At 45.3% G+C, this 20,501-nt stretch overlaps 2 protein-coding genes and 1 long non-coding RNA gene across 4 annotated transcripts in view; 2 read left to right on the top strand and 1 right to left on the bottom strand.

Moving 5' to 3' along the window:
• LOC309396831 overlaps positions 1–20,501 on the bottom strand; it is a 155,481-nt gene that overhangs the window by 128,606 nt on the left and 6,374 nt on the right. The window lies entirely within an intron of this gene.
• Positions 1,423–7,275, top strand: LOC309396760 (phospholipase A2 inhibitor NAI-like). The gene is made up of 5 exons (XM_081962167.1): positions 1,423–1,576; positions 3,624–3,737; positions 5,071–5,214; positions 6,195–6,320; positions 6,824–7,275. Exons 1-5 carry the CDS (start codon positions 1,525–1,527, stop codon positions 7,102–7,104), a joined length of 717 nt encoding a protein of 238 aa, XP_081818293.1. The 5' UTR covers positions 1,423–1,524; the 3' UTR covers positions 7,105–7,275.
• Positions 12,974–18,944, top strand: LOC309396599 (phospholipase A2 inhibitor gamma subunit B-like). 2 transcript variants are annotated; one of them, XM_081961856.1, is made up of 6 exons: positions 12,974–13,129; positions 14,028–14,125; positions 15,449–15,565; positions 16,453–16,605; positions 17,715–17,864; positions 18,620–18,944. In XM_081961856.1, the coding sequence occupies exons 2-6, from the start codon at positions 14,077–14,079 to the stop codon at positions 18,757–18,759; spliced, it is 609 nt and encodes a 202-aa protein (XP_081817982.1). In that variant the 5' UTR covers positions 12,974–13,129; positions 14,028–14,076; the 3' UTR covers positions 18,760–18,944. The 2 variants fall into 2 exon arrangements, with proteins under 2 accessions (XP_081817982.1, XP_081817983.1); XM_081961857.1 differs by having other exon boundaries at positions 12,983–13,129; positions 13,999–14,125.

The following is a 20,501-nucleotide window of genomic DNA, read 5'->3' on the forward strand; positions in this document are numbered from 1 at the left end:
AAAATGGCCATAAGTCACATTTTCAGTGAAATGCTAGGTGAACTGCTGTAAGTCGAGGACTACTGGTAGGAATGTAAGCTAACAGTTGGGTTAGCAATATATAAACCAGGATGGTAGTAGTGTTTCTTTAAGTACTGCTGTAATGTGATTGGTTGCAGTTACCTCAAGCAGCCATAAGAGGGAGCCAGAATGACTGTTAGCTCTCTGTTTGTTAGATGGTGATCGGTGGATGTATCGTGAGTTACTGTGTGTTTTGCTACTGTTAGCGACTTTGTGTGTTGAACTGATTATATGATACTGGATACCATCAGGGGTGGTATTCACTTACTTCCCCTACCAGTTCGCAAATGTGAGTGCACGCGCCCCATTGACACATGCACTCAACTTTCTGCGCATGTGCTTTAAATATGCGCATGGCTTGAAAATACACCTAAATAGGACGGCATAGAGTCTGAGCCTCGCAATATTTCCACTACTGGTTCGTGTGAAGCAGTCTGAATTGGCTGAATGCCACCTCTGATTACCATGGCTCTCGCCTTCCAATGTATTTTCAGCTCCTTGAAAACTTCTGATTAAGAGACTTTGTTAGTGTTTAACGAGCCTCAAATCCTTTCCTTTGGTTTTACAGCAAGAGAAAGAATGTGGCAGTGTCAGCTTTGGCTCTGGAAATTGGGTGGATAGACATCCCAGCTGCACACATTTGGGTGAACCCTGTCAGTTAAGGTAAAGGTTCCCCTGGCACATCTGTGCTAGTCGTTCCCGACTCTAGGGGGCAGTGCTCATCTCCATTTCAAAGCCGAAGAGCCAGAGCTGTCCGAAGACGTCTCCATGGTCATGTGGCCGGCATGACTAAACGCCGAAGGTGCACGGAACGCTGTTACCTTCCCACCAAAGGTGGTTCCTATTTTTCTACTTACATTTTTACATGCTTTCGAACGGCTAGGTTGGCAGAAGCTGGGACAAGTCACGGGAGCTCACTCCGTTAAACGGCGCTAGGGATTCGAACCGCCAAACTGCTGACCTTTCTGATCAACAAGCTCAGTGTCTTAGACCCCGAGCCCACCGCGTCCCTCAGTTACAATGACGCAGTTCAAATCTTCAGCAGCAATTGAACCGCGCTTAATAGGCAGTCTGTATTTTCGTCTGGAGGGTAAGAATTGGCAACTTTAAAACTGGCACCGAGCAACATATGTAAAGATGACTTTGGCTGGCTATTAAATGTTTCACATTTTATTTGGCTTCATCCCCAAGTCAGTTTGTTATTCAAGTAACGTTTACTCTTGGACAGCAAAACAGGAAACAAGTAGATTTAGTTTCCCGCAAAGCATTCCTTCTGTTTTTTTTTCTCTCTCTCTCTCTCTCCCCCACTTCCAGAAAACCATTTTTATTTCTTAAACCCGCCTCTTTTTTCAGGAAGTGGTGGTTTGGGGCTGCTGTTAAAAATGCTTTCTCAGCTTTGGACATCCTAAGAGTATTTCCTATATTCAGGCTTTCCAGATCTGAAGAAAGCACCAGTCAGTCATCATGAAGACTTCACTGACCGCCTTCCTTCCTCTTGCCCTATTTATTACCAAAGGTAAGTAGGCAACAGGGACAAATGTTTGAAGTGAATGGCTTCCATGCCTTCGCTGCTTTGGCAAATTCATAGCATTTTTTTTTCAAGAGAATTTGGCGCGCAGACAAGGCGAGACTGTAGACTTTCAAAGAAAGGAATAATTCTATTTGGCATACTGAAAGGGAGGTGTTTTGGGGGAGCTGACAAAATCTCTAGGCTAGTGTTTTTTCAAACTTCACAACTTTTAAGGTGTGAAGACTTCATCTACCAGAATCCCCCAAAACAGACCCCAGTGAGATTCTGGGCAGGATCTGTAAATAGTAGTACCATCTTCTACAGGATCAGAATACTGCTGCAGACTGCTTTGAAATATAGAATAGAACAGAATAGAATAGAGTAGAGTAGAAAGCAGAGTAGAGTAGAGTAGAATAGAATAGAATAGTGGGAAGGGACCTTGGAGGTCTTCTAGTCCAACCCCCTGCCTAATCTGGAAACCCTACACCATTTCAGTCAAATGGTTATCCAACATCTTCTTAAAAACTTCCAGCGTTGGGGGCAAATAGATTGTGGGATCTAGTTCTGTGGCTTTTATAATCCTCCGTTGGTGAATGGATTTCAGTCTCTGGATGCAAAGAACTGAATCTCCGTGAAAAAATTAAAATCTGAAAATTTAATTTTAAAGTTAAAAAATTAAAATCCCCCCCTCTTCTGATTTTGGGGGATGCAAAAGTTGAAAATGTGAACCTGATCGAAATTTAGCAAAAATACTTGGCTGGAGTTAACTGAAGTTAAACGAAACCAAACCATCTACTATAGAGGTTGGGAAGATTAATTCTCTCTTCTCTCCCCATCTCCTCCTCCCTCTCTCTCCCTCTCTCCCCCCTCCCTCCCATCCTTTCTCTTTCTCTCTCTCACTCTTCCTCTCTCTCTCTCTCCCTCTCTGTCTCACACACACACACACACACACACACACACACACAAGGAGGGAGGAACTTTGAAGCTGGTGAAAAAAGCAAGCATAAGAAACTTTTTCCTTTTTTCTCAATTCCAGTGTTCTTAACCACCGCTCTAAACTCATGCTTTTTGGTGTAACTTTTTTTTTTAAATTTTAACTTCTTTCTATATTTATAATTGTTTGGATATTTGGCTATTTTATCTCCCTGTAAGTCGCTCAGGCTCATCTCAAATCACGAGATGGTCAGCAGATGAATATAATAATAAGAATAATTTAACAATGCCATATCTAGTCTGAATATTTGGCTGACGGCGTGATGAACCGGGAGAATATTAGGCAGTACCAATGGTAGTAGATCTCTTGGGTGCAATCCAAAAAACATCTGGCGCACCGCTTGAATCCTCCTTGCACTGATAAAACCACCATCGATCAATAGCAAAAGGCAGCTGGCATCCTGTAAGGATACCTTTAACACCATCTAACAACAACATCTGACTATCCCAGGTCATTGGGAAGGACGAAGGTGGATAAAAATGGCATACCCAGTCTGAACATCTGTCTGACAGTGCTATGAACCATAATAATAATAATACCCAATGAACCACCTGCAATATTATTATTATGGTTAGTAGCACAGTCAGACAATTTCACATATTTATTTTATTTGCCTCCTGAAAAACTGTTTGGAAGTTTAGGCAATATTCTACCTTCTGGCTATCTAGAAGCCTGGTAGCACAGTGGTTAGAAGGCAAGCAAATTCTGCCCACAGTCTGGAGTTCAAACCTGATGGGGCTGAAGGTTGACTCAGCCTTCCATCCTTCCGAGGTCGGTAAAATGAGGACCCAGATGGTTGGGGGCAATGTGCTGACATGGTAAACAGCCCAGGAAGTGCTATAAAGCACATTGGGGCAGTTTATAATTAATTGCTCTAGTTTAGTGCACCACTCCCTTAAATTAGCTTCATAGAGTTAGCCTACAGTTGAGGGATCTAGAAGCTGTACATCTGGAAGGTTATTGGTGAAGTCTTGTTGTGACCTTGGTCTTAAACTGGGCAGAGAAAAAGAAAGAAAGTTTCCAATTTGCCGTTCTTTTGTTGTTGTTTTGATGCTGTAGGATTATCTCTGGAATGTGAAGAATGCTTCGGACTAGGAGATTGTTCTGGGAATATGGTGGCATGTGATTTTGGGAAAGACGTGTGCAGTGTTACTAATATGGTCCTCCCAATGCGTAAGTATAAGAAGATGTGTCTCCTACAGGCCCCAAGGAGGTTGCTTTTATTTAATTATTATTCTGCCTTTATTATTTTATAAATAACTTGGGGCAGCGAAAATACACAGTGCTCCTTCTGACGGACTCGTATTTCCTCACACTGTGGCCTGGGAGGGAGTGATTGGCCCAAGGAATTCAGTTGGCTTTCATGACCAAAGTGGGATTAGAACTCACCATCTCCTGGTGATTGGCCTGAAGACACCTAGCTGGCTTTCATGGCTAAAGCAGGACTAGAACCAGAGGTGGGTTCCTACCGGTTCGGACCAGTTCAGCAGAGTAGGTAGTAACTCGGCCGGCCACACCCCCAAACCGGTTCTATCGGCAGCACCACAGGGGGTGCCATCTTGTTTTTTGCTTCTGCGTATGCGCAGAAGCAATTTTTTTACTGCTGTGCATGTATTACGCATCAAGCGCCCATGTGCGCAAAGCACGCCCTTGAGCAAACCAGCAGTAACAGAAGCCGGAACCCACCCCTGACTAGAACTCACCTTCTCCTGGTGATTGGCCCAAAGTCACCCAGCCATCTTTCACGGCTAAAGTGGACTAGAACTCCCGGTCTCCCAGTTTTTGGCATGGTGCCTTAATCCCTAGACCAGCTGTAGTATACATCAAGAATGAGGCTCCCCAAAAGTAGGCACACATGACCTCAAATAAAAAATACTTAAGATTTAGGGTTTTTTATGGCTAAGGTCCCAAGTGTTCCTCTACCTACTCACTTTGGATTGAGTTCTGAAGGGAGAAATCTTTGGTGGAAGGACTAAGTACTCCTCACTGGGAGAAACCCAACTGGAGTCATCCAACACAGGGGTGTCAAACTCGATTTCATTGAGGGCCGCATGAGGGTTGTGTTTGACCTTGGGGGGACGAGGGGGGCGTGACCAGGGTGAGCATGGCCAGTTCAACGTCACTCATGTCAAGGGTGCCTGTGGTGACCTGAGTTCTCTGCCAGTGAAAATGGGCTCCCGAGCTCCGTTTTCAGCTGGGACAGCCTCCTGCAACTCTCTATCAGTGAAAACAGAGCTTGGGAGGAAGCCCCATTTTCACTGGCAGAGGCTCCACGGGCCAGTCATTTGTTGCTTCCTGGGCAGCCAGCGGGCCAGATCTAAGCAGCCTGCAGGCTGGATCCGCCCCCCAGGCTTTGAGTTTGACACCCCTGATGCAACAGCTTGCTTGGCTTTTGAAAATGGGAAAGAATGCCTTCCGTTCTCAAACATGCTTCCTAATGACTCTGCAACAGCCATCATGGTTTCTTTGGGTGGTAAAGCTGTTTCTCCTTCTTCATTTCCCACAGGGCTATCCCTGACTCTAAAAACCTGTGTCTCATCTGACCTCTGTGACCAAGGCATTCAAGTCATTAACCTGGGCCAGCTAGGAAAAGCTGTTGGCCACTTAAGATGCTGCGAAGGAGATGAATGTAGAGTCACAGTCCCTCCAGGTAGGTCAGGGCTAGGTTCTTCTCATCCAGGTTTCCCTGTCTTGTTCTCCACTTCAGGTGTTCTAGGAACTGCACTTCAAATGGTCACTAAGCAAACTGCTGTTTGTCAAGGACTGCCAGTACTTTGTCATGAATATTCTTAATATGTGTTACTAATATATATATATATATGTATGTAACATACAGTATATATATATACTGATAAGGAAAAGAGCCCGTGGCTTAGTGGCTAAGACTCCTGCCTAAGATATATACAGCCCGGGTTCAAATCCCAGTAAGGGTATGGCTAGCTGATGAGAGCTAATTAGCTCGAAATAGATCTATACTAGTCTCCCTTTATTTATTTATCAGTACAAATACAACACACACACACATATATATATGCTGGTTTTGTTGTATTCGGGTCTTTTCCCATGTAAGATTGAGATTGTCTTTGCAACGTTTCGGCAGGATCTCACCTGCCATCTTCAAGCTTGGGCTTAAAATGGGAACGGAGCTGCCGTCTGTAAAAAAGATTTACAGAAAGACGGCAGCTCCGTTCCCATTTTAAGCCCAAGCTTGAAGATGGCAGGTGAGATCCTGCCGAAACGTTGCAAAGACAATCTCAATCTTACACGGGAAAAGACCCGAATACAACAAAACCAGCATACCTACACCCGTCAAAATCTACAAAAACACACACCTATATATATATATATGTGTGTGTGTGTGTGTGTGTGTGTGTGTGTGTGTGTGTGTGTATGTTTCAGCATAACTCTGGAATATCTCGAGCAATTTCAACCCAATGGTACACAGATGACTTATTGTCTGGGAAAAAATACAGCGGGGATTTTGCAGTATTCTTCCCCTGCCATGCCCACAAAGCCACTCCCACAGAACTGGTAGTAAAAAATATTGAATCCTGCCACTGCCTAAAGCCCTTTTCATTGGGAATATATTTGTATCTCATCCCACATCTGATGGTTCTACTTTTTCTATAGAATTGCCCAAGAAGGCCCCAGCCAATGGGAAGCAGTGCCCAGCATGCTTTGCAATAGGAAAAACATGTCACGAAGAAGTTACGGATTGCACTGGAGATGAGCTGTACTGTGCCGAAGGACTTCTGGGTAATTCATTATCTACTTAGCTCAACCTTCCTCAAATTACATTAGCCTGATTTTGGATGACAACTTCCCTCGATCAAGAGGGACAGATCCCCAGCTCCAGATTTCTAATGGAAGTCTCCATGAGGAAGACTGTCTTTGAAGGCTCCAGGTTGAGTTCATACATTGGCCAAAGCCTTGGTTGGTTGGTTGTGGGCAGGGGGGGTGTTTCCTGCTGGCATTACTACCGGTTCGATGCCTGAACAATTTTGGAGAACCGGCAAGTAGGCTGGCCCCGCCCTCGCTTCCTCCCAGCCTCCCAGCTGATCTTCTTCTGTTGCCCTGAACAGGAGAAGGGATCTGGAAAGCAGGTTAGTGGGGGAGGGGGAGGGAATGGGGATTTAGCAGTATCCTTCCCCTGCCATGCCAAACAAACCACACCACGCCCACCAAGCCACGCCCACATAACTGGTGGTAAAAAAAATTGAATCCCACCACTGCACTCATCCCTTTCATTTTCTCCATAGATATAGTTTCTCTGGAGCTCAGCTTGAAGGGATGTGCAAACAAAGCTCTCTGTGATAGTCTGGTTGGATATGAAGCCATGGCTCCTGAAAACAGTGGACATCATGTTATGCAATGCACACCAGACTCTTCAATCCACCAACAGGAACTCTCAACCGTTGGCCAATGGAATAACCTGACTCTAACTCAAGGGCACTCTGGGGGTGTTACTTCCATTCCCAGGTGGTTTGGACTCATCATCACAATTCTTTCTGGCATCCTTCTGGGGAAACTCCTGGGTTGATTTTTGCCAAGTGTGAAGACGTCATCATAGGAGAAAAATCGAGCTGGACTACGGTGTTCCAAAATCTGGAGTTGGATGTCACTTTTTCAGCTAAGAATGTTTATTAAAAGCAATAGTTTTTTTTTTTTGTGAGCTGCAGCTGACATCCGAAGTCGGCTTCATTAGATGCTTTAAATCAGGGGTTAGGGATTTAAATCCTCAGGTCACCTAAAGATTCAGTGATCCAGCTTGCTTCCAACTTCTGTCTCTTCTATAATCATAGATATTTCAAAAGAAAACCAGGAAAGGTTGATTACTCCGAGGCTCACAGCACTTGAGTTAATGTTTTGGATGTCCAGGACTGTCCCCTAACCATAGAAAGGCGGGCTAATGTCCTTTAATGTCATCACTAACTGTGATGGTGAGAATCAATGTTCAATTGTGGTTCTCATTTACTATCATATGGATGTAGAGTCTTCAATTCCCTTCAGCCCTAGCCAAGAACCACCTTCTTTGTGCTTCTAGAAACAAACTCAAAGGTTACGAATAGAACGGAACAGAACAGAACAGAATTCTTTATTGGCCAAGTGTGATTGGACGCCAGTGACGTGCAGTGAGGTTTATGGCTGGTGAGGCTGGTGACATCATCAGCGCGAGCCGTGGTCCCCTTCATGTTGTCTCAGGAAGGCGGGGAATGGGACCATGTGTGCAGGAGGCTGAAGCTGCCTCAGCCTCCTGCACACGTGGTCCCATTCCCCTCCTTCCTGACTCCTGAGTCAATATGAAGGGGACCACGGAGCAAGCTCCACGGGACCGCAGCTCACGCTCCGCGGTCCCCTTCATGTTGACTCAGGAAGGCGGGGAATGGGACCACGTGTGCAGGAGGGAGGCTGAGGCTAGAGGAGCCTCCTGCACACGTGGTCCCATTCCCGGACCATGTGTGCAGAAGGCTCCTCAGCGCCTTTTCCCTTTTTTTTTATTTTCATGATGAGAGCGGTGAGGCTCTGCCTCCCCTGCCTCCCCTGACCGCACGTCCCTGTTAGACGCACAAGGAATTTGTCTTTGTTGCATAAGCCCTCATTGTACGTAAAGCTATAAGCGATAAATCATGATTACAGTCATCTTAAAAAAATACATCCATCATAAATCATAAGTTTGTGATTAGGAGCACTTATCAGGAAGAAAGAAGATAGTTATCACAAAAGAACTCCATCAATAGGACTTTCACGTAAAGCCTCTTTATACAATTTATTCCAGTGCCAAAATCACCAGTACCATTTTTTTAGGGTCTTCCAATGGAAAGGAAGAGAAACAGGGACGAAAGCTTCATTTTTCTGGAAAACTGTACCTGCTTGTAATTTTGAAAACCAACAACCCAGTGCTGGGATTCAGCTGGTTCGGGCTGGTTCAGGTGAACTGGTTATTAAATTTCTGATTGGCCCGAGTCCTTCCTGCCTCACCCCTTCCAGGAGTCCCCTCACACTCTGTTTTGGCTCCCAGGTGAGAGCATTTGCCTAAGAATAGACTTAGAGTCTGTTTCCTGCCTAAAAACATCTTTCTCCATGTCTCATCCAGGGAAATATAATATTCTGCCTCTTTAATATTTCCTAAAATATTTCATTTTCCTAGGAGAGGGATGGGTGCTAACTTCCTACAGGAGCTTCCTTGAATCAGGAAGGTCTTGTTGAAGTCAACTTCATAGCTGGCATATTGGTGGAAAATATCTTTTCTCTCTCTCTCTCTCTCTTATACCCAGCAGTTTATATTGGAACTCAATATCCAAAAAGCATTTTGAGGTCAGTGAGTCGATCAAAATAAGCAGACAGGAAACATCTGTTTCCTGCAAAGTTGGCCTGCAGGCTGGATTGGAGGTCTGGCATTTTCTCTCTATCCTCTCCTCCCCCCCCCCCCCGCCAATGCATAGAGTTGTCGTTTACAACAATAGCTTAGCACTCAAAAACAACGGCCTGAGCACAAACCAGACTTAATGCACACAGGGGCAAGTAGAGATGCTAGGTCTTGAGCTAACCTGACCAAGTTTGTTATTTGAACACAAGTTGCAGTGGGAAGAACAATTTGGAGGACAACAACCAGATAATAGAAATTTGAGCCTAGGAGAGAGCTGTCGTTTGAGAAAGATTCTCCGATAAGAACATCCCAAGTTCTTGCAAAGATAAAAGGAGGGAGGGGAAAATGTGCTTAGACTGGCAGGATTGATGTCAACCCTGGAGGTAGACCAGACTTGGAAATCAAAATTACAAAGGCTTTTACAAATTACAATTTACAAATTACTTTTATTATGAGGTTAGAGCAGGGGTGGGATTCAGCTGGTTCGCACTGTCTGAATCCCACCGGCACGTTAACTTTTACATTTGGTTCGCCAAAGAGAGGTGAGAGGTACCTTTGGACTTGCAAGACTCTATTGCTGTAGCCTTACAATAAAAATTGTGCAATGTTGGTTCTTTTTATCTGGACTAGTTTTTCCTAGTTACCTGCGGGATCGTATTCTGCCCCATACATCCCTACGACCCATCCGCTCGCGCAGAGAGGGACTTCTCCAGGTGCCGTCCACCAGACAGTGCCATGGGGCGGCGCCTAGGAGCAGAGCCTTCTCTGTGGCGGGCCCAGCCCTGTGGAATGACCTCCCCCCGGATATTAGGACCACTACTGACCTCCGCTCCTTCCGTGTCAAGCTCAAGACCCACCTTTTCCAAATAGCTGGCCTGGCTCAACCATAACTTCGTGACGCTCCTGATGGGTTTTTTAATTTAGTAATTTTATTTAAGGGGATTTTAAATTGTATTTTTAATTGTCTTTCACTTAGAAGTCAACTCTCCTCCATGCACATATGTATATGTCTCTGTTCTTTTTGTATATATGTTTGTCTTATGTGTATTTTATCCGTTTTGATTGTACGCCGCCCCGAGTCCTTCGGGAGAGGGTTGCGGCTAATCAAATAAAATAATTATTATTATTATTATTATTATTATTATTATTATTATTATTATTATTATTATTATTATTATTATTATTATTATTATTATTATTAAGTGCTGGTACATACCATGGCATGATATGGCCAGGAGGTGGCACTATAGCAATGATATCATTACTTCCTTTTCACTCATCAGAAAGGCAGACAACAGAGTTGGAAGAGACCTTGGAGGTCTTCTAGTCCAACCTCCTGCTCAAGCAGGAAACTCTACACTATTTCAGACAAATGTCTGTCCAAGCTCTTCTTCAAAACGTCCAGTGTTGGAGCATTCACAACTTCTGGAGGGAAGCTGTTCCATTGATTAATTGTTCTAACTGTCAGGAAGTTTCTCCTCAGTTCTAAGTTGCTTCTGTCCTTGATGAGTTTCCACCCATTGCTTCTTGTTCTATCCTCAGATGCCTTGGAGAATAGCTTGACTTTCTCTTCTTTGTGGCAGCCCCTGAGATATTCCACCCATTGCTTCTTGTCCTGCCTTCAGGTGCCTTGGAGAATAGCTTGATTCCCTCTTCTTTGTGGCAACCCCTGAGATATTGGAACACTGCTATCATGTCTCCCCTAGTCCTTCTTTTCATTATACCAGACCTACCCAATGAGTTGACTGACTCAGGACTCTGAGGCTGGCTGTACTGTACTGGTAGTCTTCAACTTACAACAGTTCACTTAGTGACTGTTCGAACTTATAATGGCACTGAAAAAAACATGACTTGTGACTGTTTTTTACACTTATGACGGTTGCAGCATCCCCAAAGTCTCATGATTGACATTCAGATGATTGACAACTGACTCACAAGCATGATGGTTGCTTTGTCCCGAGATCATGTGATTTGCTTTTGCGGCTGTAGAAAGTTAGCAGCCACTCATCTATTAGAAAAATGAAATATTTTTAAAAATGTTAAAAAGGCAGAATGTTTATATTTTCCCTAAAAGAGAAACATGTTTCTAAAGACATAAACTCAGAGTCTCATCTCTCTCCCCCCACCTCCCAGAAGACATTTTGGTGCCAACCTATCTACAAGACAAATGGCTGGGCCAGTTTATCTACAAAACAAACGGCCTTCACCCTCGGGACATAATAGGATTAGCCCTCTACCCATCTCATCACCTAGCACCTGGGAAGATTCAACCAAGCCTGGGACCCAAGACAGCCTACAAAGTTACCCCTGCGTGCCCCCATGGGAGTATGACAACCAATCAGAATACATGCCCTTGCCACAGGAACAGGAAGAAAGTTCAAAGCCCAAGAGAGGGTCTCCCTCCCTCCCTCCCCCCCTCTCTCTCCCCCTCCCTCTCTACCTCTCTCCCTCCCCATGTGCTCAATTGCCCAGGATCTCAAACCATGTGGTCCTGTCCACCATTAAACCATCTTTTCAACAGCCTCCATGTTTCCAGTGTGTTTCTCCCCACTTAGAACTGAACCCAGATCAGTGGTGGGTTCCGGATCCCATTGCAAATGGTACGGTTGCAACGGGGCCCGGCGTTCACCAAATGAATGCGCAGCACTTGCGCATGCCTCCTTACCTCTTCCAGTGCCTCTGCGATGCTCCAGCTGCTCAGCGGAGCGTTGAGCAGGCGCCATGCACTCCATGCAGAGCTCAAATACAGGAAAGGAGCTTGGGCAGGTGGGTGGGCCCTCCAGAGCACTGGAACGGAAGGGTACCCGGTGTTCCAGGCAGGCACCGGTGCGCCCGTACCGGGGCGTACGGCGTGCAACCCACCACTGACCCAGATGGACATTTCTTCCAACACAACCTTCTGGCAAGCCAAGTCTGTGGGGAAACCAGATTCACTTAGCAACAACCGTGTTACTAATTGAACAACTGCCGTGGTTCACTTCACAACTGTGGCAGGAAAAGTCGTAAAATGGGGCAAAACTCACTTAACAAATTTCTCACTTAGCCACAAAAAATGGGGGGAGGGGGGCTCCATTGTGGTCGTAAGTTGAGAACTACCTGTACTGCACATGCATTCCCTGAAAACTGGAAGGCCAAGCATGCAGAGTCCTCAAATGTCTGAAAAACTGGGCACGTACCAATATGGGCTCCCTTCAGTCGAAGAGGGCATCGACCTCCCTTAAAAGGTCTACAAATGTTTGCACAGCTATTGCAAAATAGCAACTAGATCAGGCAGGAAGAGAAGTGTACCCTTAGCCTGTATGCAACTTCAGTGTTGCATAATAATATTTATATAAGAAGAGGGGGGTGGGAGAACAGTGACTATTCCTGCAACGATATTGCTGTTCCATACTATAGGTAGTCCTCGGCTTCCGATGGCAATTGAGCCCAAAATTTCTGTTGCTAAACAAGACACTTGTTCTGCCCTGTTTTACAACCTTTCTTGCCACAAGCTGTCTAGCCTCTTCTTAAAAACTTCCAGTGTGGGAGCATTCACAACTTCTGGAGGCAAGTTGTTCCACTGGTTATTTGTTCTAACTGTCAGGAAATTTCTCTTCAGTTCTAAGTTGCTTCTCTCCTTGATTAATTTCCACCCATTGCTTCTTGTTCTACACTCAGGTGCTTTGGAGAATAGCTTGACTCCCTCTTCTTTGTGGCAACCCCTGAGATATTGGAACAATGCTATCATGTCTCCCCTGGTCCTTCTTTTCATCAGACTAGACATACCCAGTTCCTGCAACCGTTCTTTATATGTTTTGCAACCATTCTTCATCTGAAATCTATATTGACCACCTGGTGAATTTTTAATCCCAAATAATACTATCATGTTCACAGGCTGATCCAGCAGGCTACAGAAAGTTGGCTCCAAGAGCAGAACAGGTCAAGCCCTTCTGGGCGATTGCCTCAAGTTATCCTTGAAAAGGACAGTGGACTGGCCAAAGATTTATCTTTTTCTAAAAAAAAAAAAAAATCTCTATCTGGGTGGAAAGTAAATATATCCCAGAGGGATAACGGGCAGCTGAGAGGTGGTTCCAAAAACATAGCCTACTAGCTCTCCTACAAAAAGGAAACACAAAAGGAGAAAGAGCTGTGCCCATTGACTGGTAGCATCTGGTAGTCTTTGAGAAAAAATACTGCCTGCAGCTTCTTGAAGCTCTACGTAAGTGCTTACTTCCTTCTTAAGGGTTGAGAATCCTTCTACAAAGACTTGGGTTCCTTTTACCTTACTTCAAGGTGGGCTGCTCCTGACCTTGGTTGAAGGACCTGGATAGCCTTTGTTTGTTGTGTAGATAGTAAGAATGGAGTTTATTCTATGTTGCTACCCAAATATTAAGACAGGGAAATTGAATTATTATAGCTATCGGGAAATTTCTCCTTAGTTCTAGGTTGCTTCTCTCCTTGATTAATTTTCCACCCATTGCTTCTTGTCCTACCCTCAGGTGCTTTGGAGAATAGCTTCGCTCCCTCTTCTTTGTGGCAGCCCATCAAATATTGGAAGACTGCTATCATGTCCTTCTTTTCATTAAACTAGACGTACCCATTTCCAGCAACCGTTCTTTGTATGTTTTAGCCTCCAGTCCCCTAATCATTTTTGTTGCTGTTCTCTGCTCATCTTTTTTATATTGCAGTGACCAAAACTGGTTGCAGTATTCCAAGTGTGGTTTTACCAACCTAGTCCTTCTGATTAAACTAGACACACGAAATGTTTACCAAAACAACCAAGACAAGTCCTATAGATTGCAATAAGGATTTTTTATATGAAGTAACTTTCTTACACCTTGCTAATAACTAAGCGATTGATCTCAGTGGCCAAACAAGCAATGGAGAAAAATGCAGTTATTACCAGGAGCTAATATAATCCCTTCTGACAGTGATCTTTCTTTCTAGATTTGTGGTCCCTCCCCCACCCCGTTCTTCCTATTTTTTTAAGCTATTAAAAGGGGGGGGGGGAGATTCTTGAAACCGGTATGTTATTGTTATGTGAAAACTGGCACTATGAGAAATTTATTATCTACATTGTTTTTTCAGGTCCTGTTTCTTTCTGTCTTCCCTTCCAGGTATTTCAAATCCAGATTGCCCTGGGCACCAATCACCTTGTTCTCCACCATGAATGTCCTCTTATTCTGCTGCCTCTTTGGTACTTTCTTAGCTACAGGTGAGAAGCCATTGGGAGCAATTCACGAACTTTGCCTTGGATAGTAGGACTCCAGGCAGTCTCAGGTTTCCACAGAAGGGTCTCAAAAATGTCAAGATGCTGCCCACCATCATGTGACTGAAACCTCAGCCATTATTATTATTATTATTATTATTATTATTATTATTATTATTATTATTATTGTTATTATTATTATTATCATCATCAACTTTAGTCATTAAACATGAAACTCAGCCAACTGAACATTCAAAAATGCATCACAAATACCAGTGACTGGTGCTAATGGTTGATACCGTTTGCTGCCAGCATCCTAGGTATCAACCAAGGACCTTCTTAAAATATAAGATGTTCCGAGTAGCGCAGTTTTTTGCAGTTCCGCTGGTGTTATTGCAGGAAGCTGCAATTTGTGGATGTATCTTGTAAAATTCTTGGACATGGTGCCAAGTGCCCCGATGACCATGGGGTATCCCTGTTACATGCTTCATCCATAGCCGTGTAGTTTCGATGGCCAGGTCGCGATATTTCGTGATTTTTTTCTAGTTCTTTTTCTTCGACTCCGGCATCTCCAGGAACAGCGATATCAATAAACTGTATACTTCGGCCTTCTACAACCGTGATATCTGGCGTGTTGTGCTCCAAATGATGATCTGTTTGTATTCGAAAGTCCCACAAGATCTTCACCTTCTCATTTTCGATAACTTTTTCCACTTTATGTTCCCATGACTCAGCCGTTATTGTTGTTGTTATTATTATTATTATAATTATTATTGTTGTTGTTGCTGCTGTTGCCTGCATTAGAAAAGAAATCTAGAAAGGAGCAATAACTATGCAACCCAAGCTCTGCTTGGAGCTTGGATTGCATAGTTATGGCTAGATCTTTCTAGATTTCTTTCTTTCGTTCCCTCAGCCATCTCTGCCTGTAGGAAAAGTACGGGAGCCCCTCAAATGGTAGACCACGTTTGTTCATTCGTTTTAATGTAAGCCAGGGCTGTCCATCCTTGGAAACCCGAAGACTTGTGGACTTCAATTCCCCGAAGCTATGCTGGCTGGGGAATTCTGGGAATTGAAGCCCCCCCCCCCTGTCTAAACATGGTTGAGTTTGGAACCCCCTGTGTTAGGCTACTGAGCCATCCTCCTACAAGAGGCAGACATTGGGCTAATCCCATCAGCAAGTTGAGGTGCTTGGCAAAAGTAGCTCTTGACAAGAAAGGCAGATGGACTGGGTTATGGTGGCTCAAATCCCCACTTGACGTGTGGGGCAGGGCAGGGTAGGGCACTGCCGTAGAAAGCATGCTAAAACAATGTTGTCTCTTCCTTCTCCAGGCATGTGTCTTGAGTGTGAGTTTTGTTTGGAGTTGGGCCAGCAATGTAACGGCCACATAAGCACCTGTAAAGATTATGAAGACACTTGTGTTACCATTCAAAGTGAAGTGATGATAGGTATGAAATGTTAAGAGTCGTGGGATAGACATGCAGGGGGGATTCAGATACCCCTCAATACAGGTAGTCCTAAACCAAGGGTCAGCAACCTTAAACCCTCAAAGAGCCACAAAGGTCCTAACCGGAAGTCCTCCCATTCAATTCTGGAGCCAACTGGAAGTCCGGTTCCCTCACCATAGAGTCTCCTCCTAGCGTGGCGTCCTTTTTCCTCTACTTGTCCTAACCGAAAGCCCTAGCAACTGTGGAGCTGACCGGAAAACCCGCCCCTTGCCATAGAGTCTCCTCCTGGCGCACTGTGCTTTCCCCCCTCCCAACCAGAAGCTTCTCCCAAAATTGTGGCTACAGGGAGCCGCAGCAGAGGGAGGAAAGAGCCACATGCGGCTCCAAAGCCACTGGTTGCTGACCCCTGTCCTAAGCCATTCCTTCCGTGATCGTTCAAAATTGCCATAGCACTGAAAGGGGGTGACTTACGACTGTTTTTCACACTTTATGACCGTTGCAACGTCCCCGTGGTCAGGTGGCCAGAATTTGGAAAGCTTGGCCACCGGCGTGTATTGATGACGGTCACAGTGTCCCCAGGGTCACGTGATCCCTTTTTGCGACCTTTTGACAAGCAAAGTCAATGGGGAAGCCAGATTCACTTAACGACCGGGTGAGACTCACTGAACAACTGCAGTGATCCACTGAACGACTGTGGCAAGAGAGGTCGTAAAATGGGGCAAAGCTCACTCAACAGCTGTCCCGTTTATCAATTTGGGGCTCAATGATGGTCGTAAGTCGAGGACTACCTGCTGTTTCCATCTAATGGCCGTGCGGCATTTTAACCGACTAAGGAATCCTTGAATCTCAAATAAAATGCCTTTGTTCTTTCTTTCTCACCTGTGCAGCCGCTTTGTCTATCACTTTCACTGCAAAACACTGTGGTGTTTCTGACACTTGCGATCGTAACTACGTGGAGTCAAGTCTACATAATGAAGTAAGAATGAGATCCAAACGAACCTGCTGTCCTGGGAGTGAATGTCAAACTCTGCCATCTCCTGGTAGGTAACTCTAGGAAGCCAATCTCAGCCCCAAGGGACAAGGGTGGAGGAGCCTATGCGGTGAACTCTAGTCCCTGCAGGGCTGCCCATTTCTGATTTCAACTTTGTCAGAGCGAAGGGCTAAACCTTAAGCCTGTATTTAAAAGCTCTCTCGCTAAGGAGTGAAAGAAAAGCGCTTATGCTGGCTGGGGAATTCTGGGAACGAAAGTCCTCTCATCCGAAAGCTGCCAAGGTTGAAAAAAACACTGTACTAGTTTTCTTTAGCCAGAGCAGATCCTATGAACAGAGTCTGAAGATCTGTCTTGAATTCACCTTGCTGGAGGAGAAGAGAAGAGAGGAGAGGAGAGGAGAGGAGAGGAGAGGAGTGGAATAGATGAGAGGAGAGGAGAATAGAATGGAATGGAATGGAATAAGGAAAGAATAGAGAAGAGTAGAGTAGAGTAGAGTAGAGTACAGTACAGTACAGTACAGTGCAGTAGTAGAATAGAATAGAATAGAATAGAATAGAATGGAATGGAATGGAATAAGGAAAGAATAGAGTAGAGTAGAGTAGAGTAGAGTAGAGTAGAGTAGAGTAGAGTAGAGTACAGTACAGTACAGTACAGTACAGTGCAGTAGTAGAATAGAATAGAATAGAATAGGATAGAATAGAATAGAATAGAATGGAATGGAATAAGGAAAGAATAGAGTAGAGTAGAGTAGAGTAGAGTAGAGTAGAGTAGAGTACAGTGCAGTGCAGTACAGTGCAGTAGTAGAATAGAATAGAATAGGATAGGATAGGATAGAATAGAATAGAATGGAATGGAATGGAATAAGGAAAGAATAGAGTAGAGTAGAGTAGAGTAGAGTAGAGTAGAGTAGAGTAGAGTGCAGTGCAGTGCAGTGCAGTAGTAGAATAGAATAGAATAGGATAGGATAGGATAGAATAGAATAGAATGGAATGGAATGGAATAAGGAAAGAATAGAGTAGAGTACAGTAGGGTAGAGTACCAGAATAGAATAGAATAGATTTCTATTCTAGCCTAGCCTTAACCAATCTGATAAAGCGGGCAGTTACTCTTAGGGAGAGTCAGTCGCACAACTCATCTCCTTGCTCTCATTTTTGACAGTGCTTGAATCTCAAGTCATCCAAGCCAACCAACCCAACGGACTTCAGTGTCCTGCATGCTTTGGACTCACCTCAATTGAATGCAATGAACACCTGGTTTCCTGCCGGGCATCTGAAAACCAGTGTTTGTATTTAAGTGGGAAGAGTGTTGGTAAGCACAGGCTCCCTTTAAAATTATGATTCGGGACTGGGAGGCCAGACTTAAGAAATCGGGATTTTGGAGCAGTTATTCAGAGCCTCCTTGAACAGGAGGAGTAGAAGAGATGCAAAATGCAGCCGATCCTAGACGGTACCTGTGCTGATAAACAGGGATGCCTTTGTAGCTTCCCAATTCAGCGGCTAAGGGCAGCGTGCCCATCTCACTATGATTAAAGGCCTATCAAAGTTTCAAAACACTTTGTGGAAGAAAGTAAGTTGCCAGCACATAGTAACGTTTTTTAAAATATTATGAGCTTTAAGCCTTAACTATTTCTAATTTACAGTTCAAGGTAGGGCAAATAATAAATGCTCAACTAGATAAGCAGGTAAACTATATAACAGTCCCAGTCTATTTTCTCCCCCTCCTTCCCCTTCCCCTCCCCCTCCTCCTTCTCCCCTTCCCCATTCCTTCTCCTCTCCTCCCCTTCCCCATTCCTTCTCCTCTCCTCCCCTTCCCCATTCCTTCTCCTCTTCCCCTTCCCCATTCCTTCTTCTCTCCTTCCCAATTCCTCCTCCTCCTCCTCCTCCTCCTCCTCCTCCTCCTCCTCCTCCTCCTCCTCCTCCTCCTCCTCCTCTCCCCCCCCAATCAATTCCTTTTGCCACATTTAGTTTTCCAATAAGAATTTTCAACACTTTCTCCTTCCCCATTTTTGAAGGATGGGATATTGTAGAGATGTTATTGACTACTATGTTGGTTAATTTTTTCAGAGTTCCTCAGAGAGATGTCTTTCAAAGGATGTGTTTCTGAGAGTCTGTGCACTTTACTTAAGAAGAAGTCCTGGACATTATATGAGGAATTGGACATGGAGGTCAAATGCAGCCCAGCCCTCCCGCAGTCTTCCCAGTGAGGCATAACTGCACGCCAAGGCCATCGCTCCACCGGATTAGAACCTAGGAGCCAACATGGCTCATTCTGTTTGAGTCAGCTTTCAACAGAATTCTCGTTCTTCTGGATGGGTCAACGTTTCTCACAATCAATGTGAAAATTAACTGAGCCATGGTTCAATCAATAAAGCAGTAACTTTCAAAATAATTCCATTCTGGGTCAGAGTTTGATTCGAGTGAATGCAGAGGTGGGCTGCTGGGGGTTCGCAGGGGTTCGGGAGAACCCCTAGCTAAGATTCTGTGCAGTTCGGAGAATCTCCAAATCCCACTCCTGGCTGGCCTTGCCCTCCCCATCCTGCCCCTTTTAGGCATCCACACGTGGCCCATTTTGGATGCAGGTAAGTGCAGGGCACGCACGGAGGGCAGAAAAGGGCCTACCAGAAGTTTGGGAAGGGCCCCTGGAGTCTGGAGGTTATTTTTGCTCTCCTGGAGGCTCAAGGAAAGCCTCCAGAGCCCAGAGAGGTCAAAACTGCCCCCCTGCTGTGGTGCAGGAGATAGGCTAGGCCATACCCACCACGGCCACGGCCACCCAGCAACCAGGTAGAGAACCCCTTGCTAAAATTTTTGAAGCCCACCCCTGAGAGAATGACTGTGGTAGAACCAGCTTTGTGGTGTCAGGTTCACTAACACCCACTTGTCCTGCCACGACACCACTCAGTGCGGTGCTGATTTGCACTTCTGGACTGGCCCAGGAGATGACAAGGCAAATCAGGACACTTGATTTCAGAAGGGTAGGAGCAGCTGATGACAACCCCCCCCCGAATACCGCTTGGCCACTTGGGAGATGACCTGTCCCACCCTGTTGTGGGTCAGAAGTAGTGTGTTTCCCTTTCTCCTGGTACAACCAGAACAGTCAAATCCACCTGCGTTGTTTCCTTCTGTCTTACCCAAATGCCTCCACTCCAATTGGCTGGTGGAGATGAGGTCTCCCCAATGCCCTCACTGTCTGCCTTCAATGGCCCTGTCCTTCTGGGCTACTGGACTACCTGCTATGAAAGGTTGAAGCCCGGCGGTGATATTTTTTTTAAAACACATTCAGGCAGAGATGTCCATAAGGTGAGGGTCAAAACAGTCAAGATGATAGACAGAACAGTGGACTCAAAAGCCAGGTAGAGTTTTTGATCCCACCATGATGCAATCTTGACTTTCTTTTAACCACACTCTGGAGCCCTGGAAATAAGGAGACATTTTCTGACCGTGAGAGCAATCAACCCATGGAACAGAAGTTGCCTTCAGACATTGTGGGAGCTTCATCGCTGGAAGCTTTCAAGAAGAGACGGCCATCTGTCAAAAATGGTGTCGGATCTGCTTACTGGTTCTGTGGGCGTGGCTTGGTGGGCATGGTGTAGCTTGGTGGGCGTGGGAGGGGAAGGATACTGCAAAATCTCCATTCCCTCCCCACTCTGGGGGCAGCCAGAGGTGGCATTTACCAGTCCTCTGAACTCAAATTTTCCGCAACTGGTTCACCAGAACCTGTCAGAATCTGCTGGATTTCACCCCTGGAGGAGGGTTTGGACTAGATGACCTGCAACAGGGGTGTCAAACCCAAGGCCTGTGGGCCAAATCCGGCTCATGGGGTGCTTAAATCCAGCCCACAGGGCAGGGCTGGGAATATCAAAGAACCGGCATGCGGTGCTTCTGCCAGCTAAAACCGGCTGCGTGCAGACCCCCAGTGGACCGTTTTTGGCCTCCACGGCCTCCTGCT

The sequence above is a fragment of the Natrix helvetica genome, assembly GCF_964273705.1.
Source record: "Natrix helvetica genome assembly, chromosome: 9".
NCBI classification, from domain to species: domain Eukaryota; kingdom Metazoa; phylum Chordata; class Lepidosauria; order Squamata; family Natricidae; genus Natrix; species Natrix helvetica.

Bases quoted from the DNA above. Each gene is read 5' to 3' on its own strand.
- LOC309396760 (XM_081962167.1), top strand. From the start codon at position 1,525: ATGAAGACTTCACTGACCGCCTTCCTTCCTCTTGCCCTATTTATTACC. The intron at 3,738-5,070 runs GTAAGTATAAGA...CATTTCCCACAG, and splicing joins TAATATGGTCCTCCCAATGC to GGCTATCCCTGACTCTAAAA. The intron at 6,321-6,823 runs GTAATTCATTAT...TTTTCTCCATAG, and splicing joins CTGTGCCGAAGGACTTCTGG to ATATAGTTTCTCTGGAGCTC.
- LOC309396599 (XM_081961856.1), top strand. From the start codon at position 14,077: ATGAATGTCCTCTTATTCTGCTGCCTCTTTGGTACTTTCTTAGCTACA. The intron at 16,606-17,714 runs GTAGGTAACTCT...CATTTTTGACAG, and splicing joins TCAAACTCTGCCATCTCCTG to TGCTTGAATCTCAAGTCATC. The intron at 17,865-18,619 runs GTAAGCACAGGC...TAATTTTTTCAG, and splicing joins TTTAAGTGGGAAGAGTGTTG to AGTTCCTCAGAGAGATGTCT.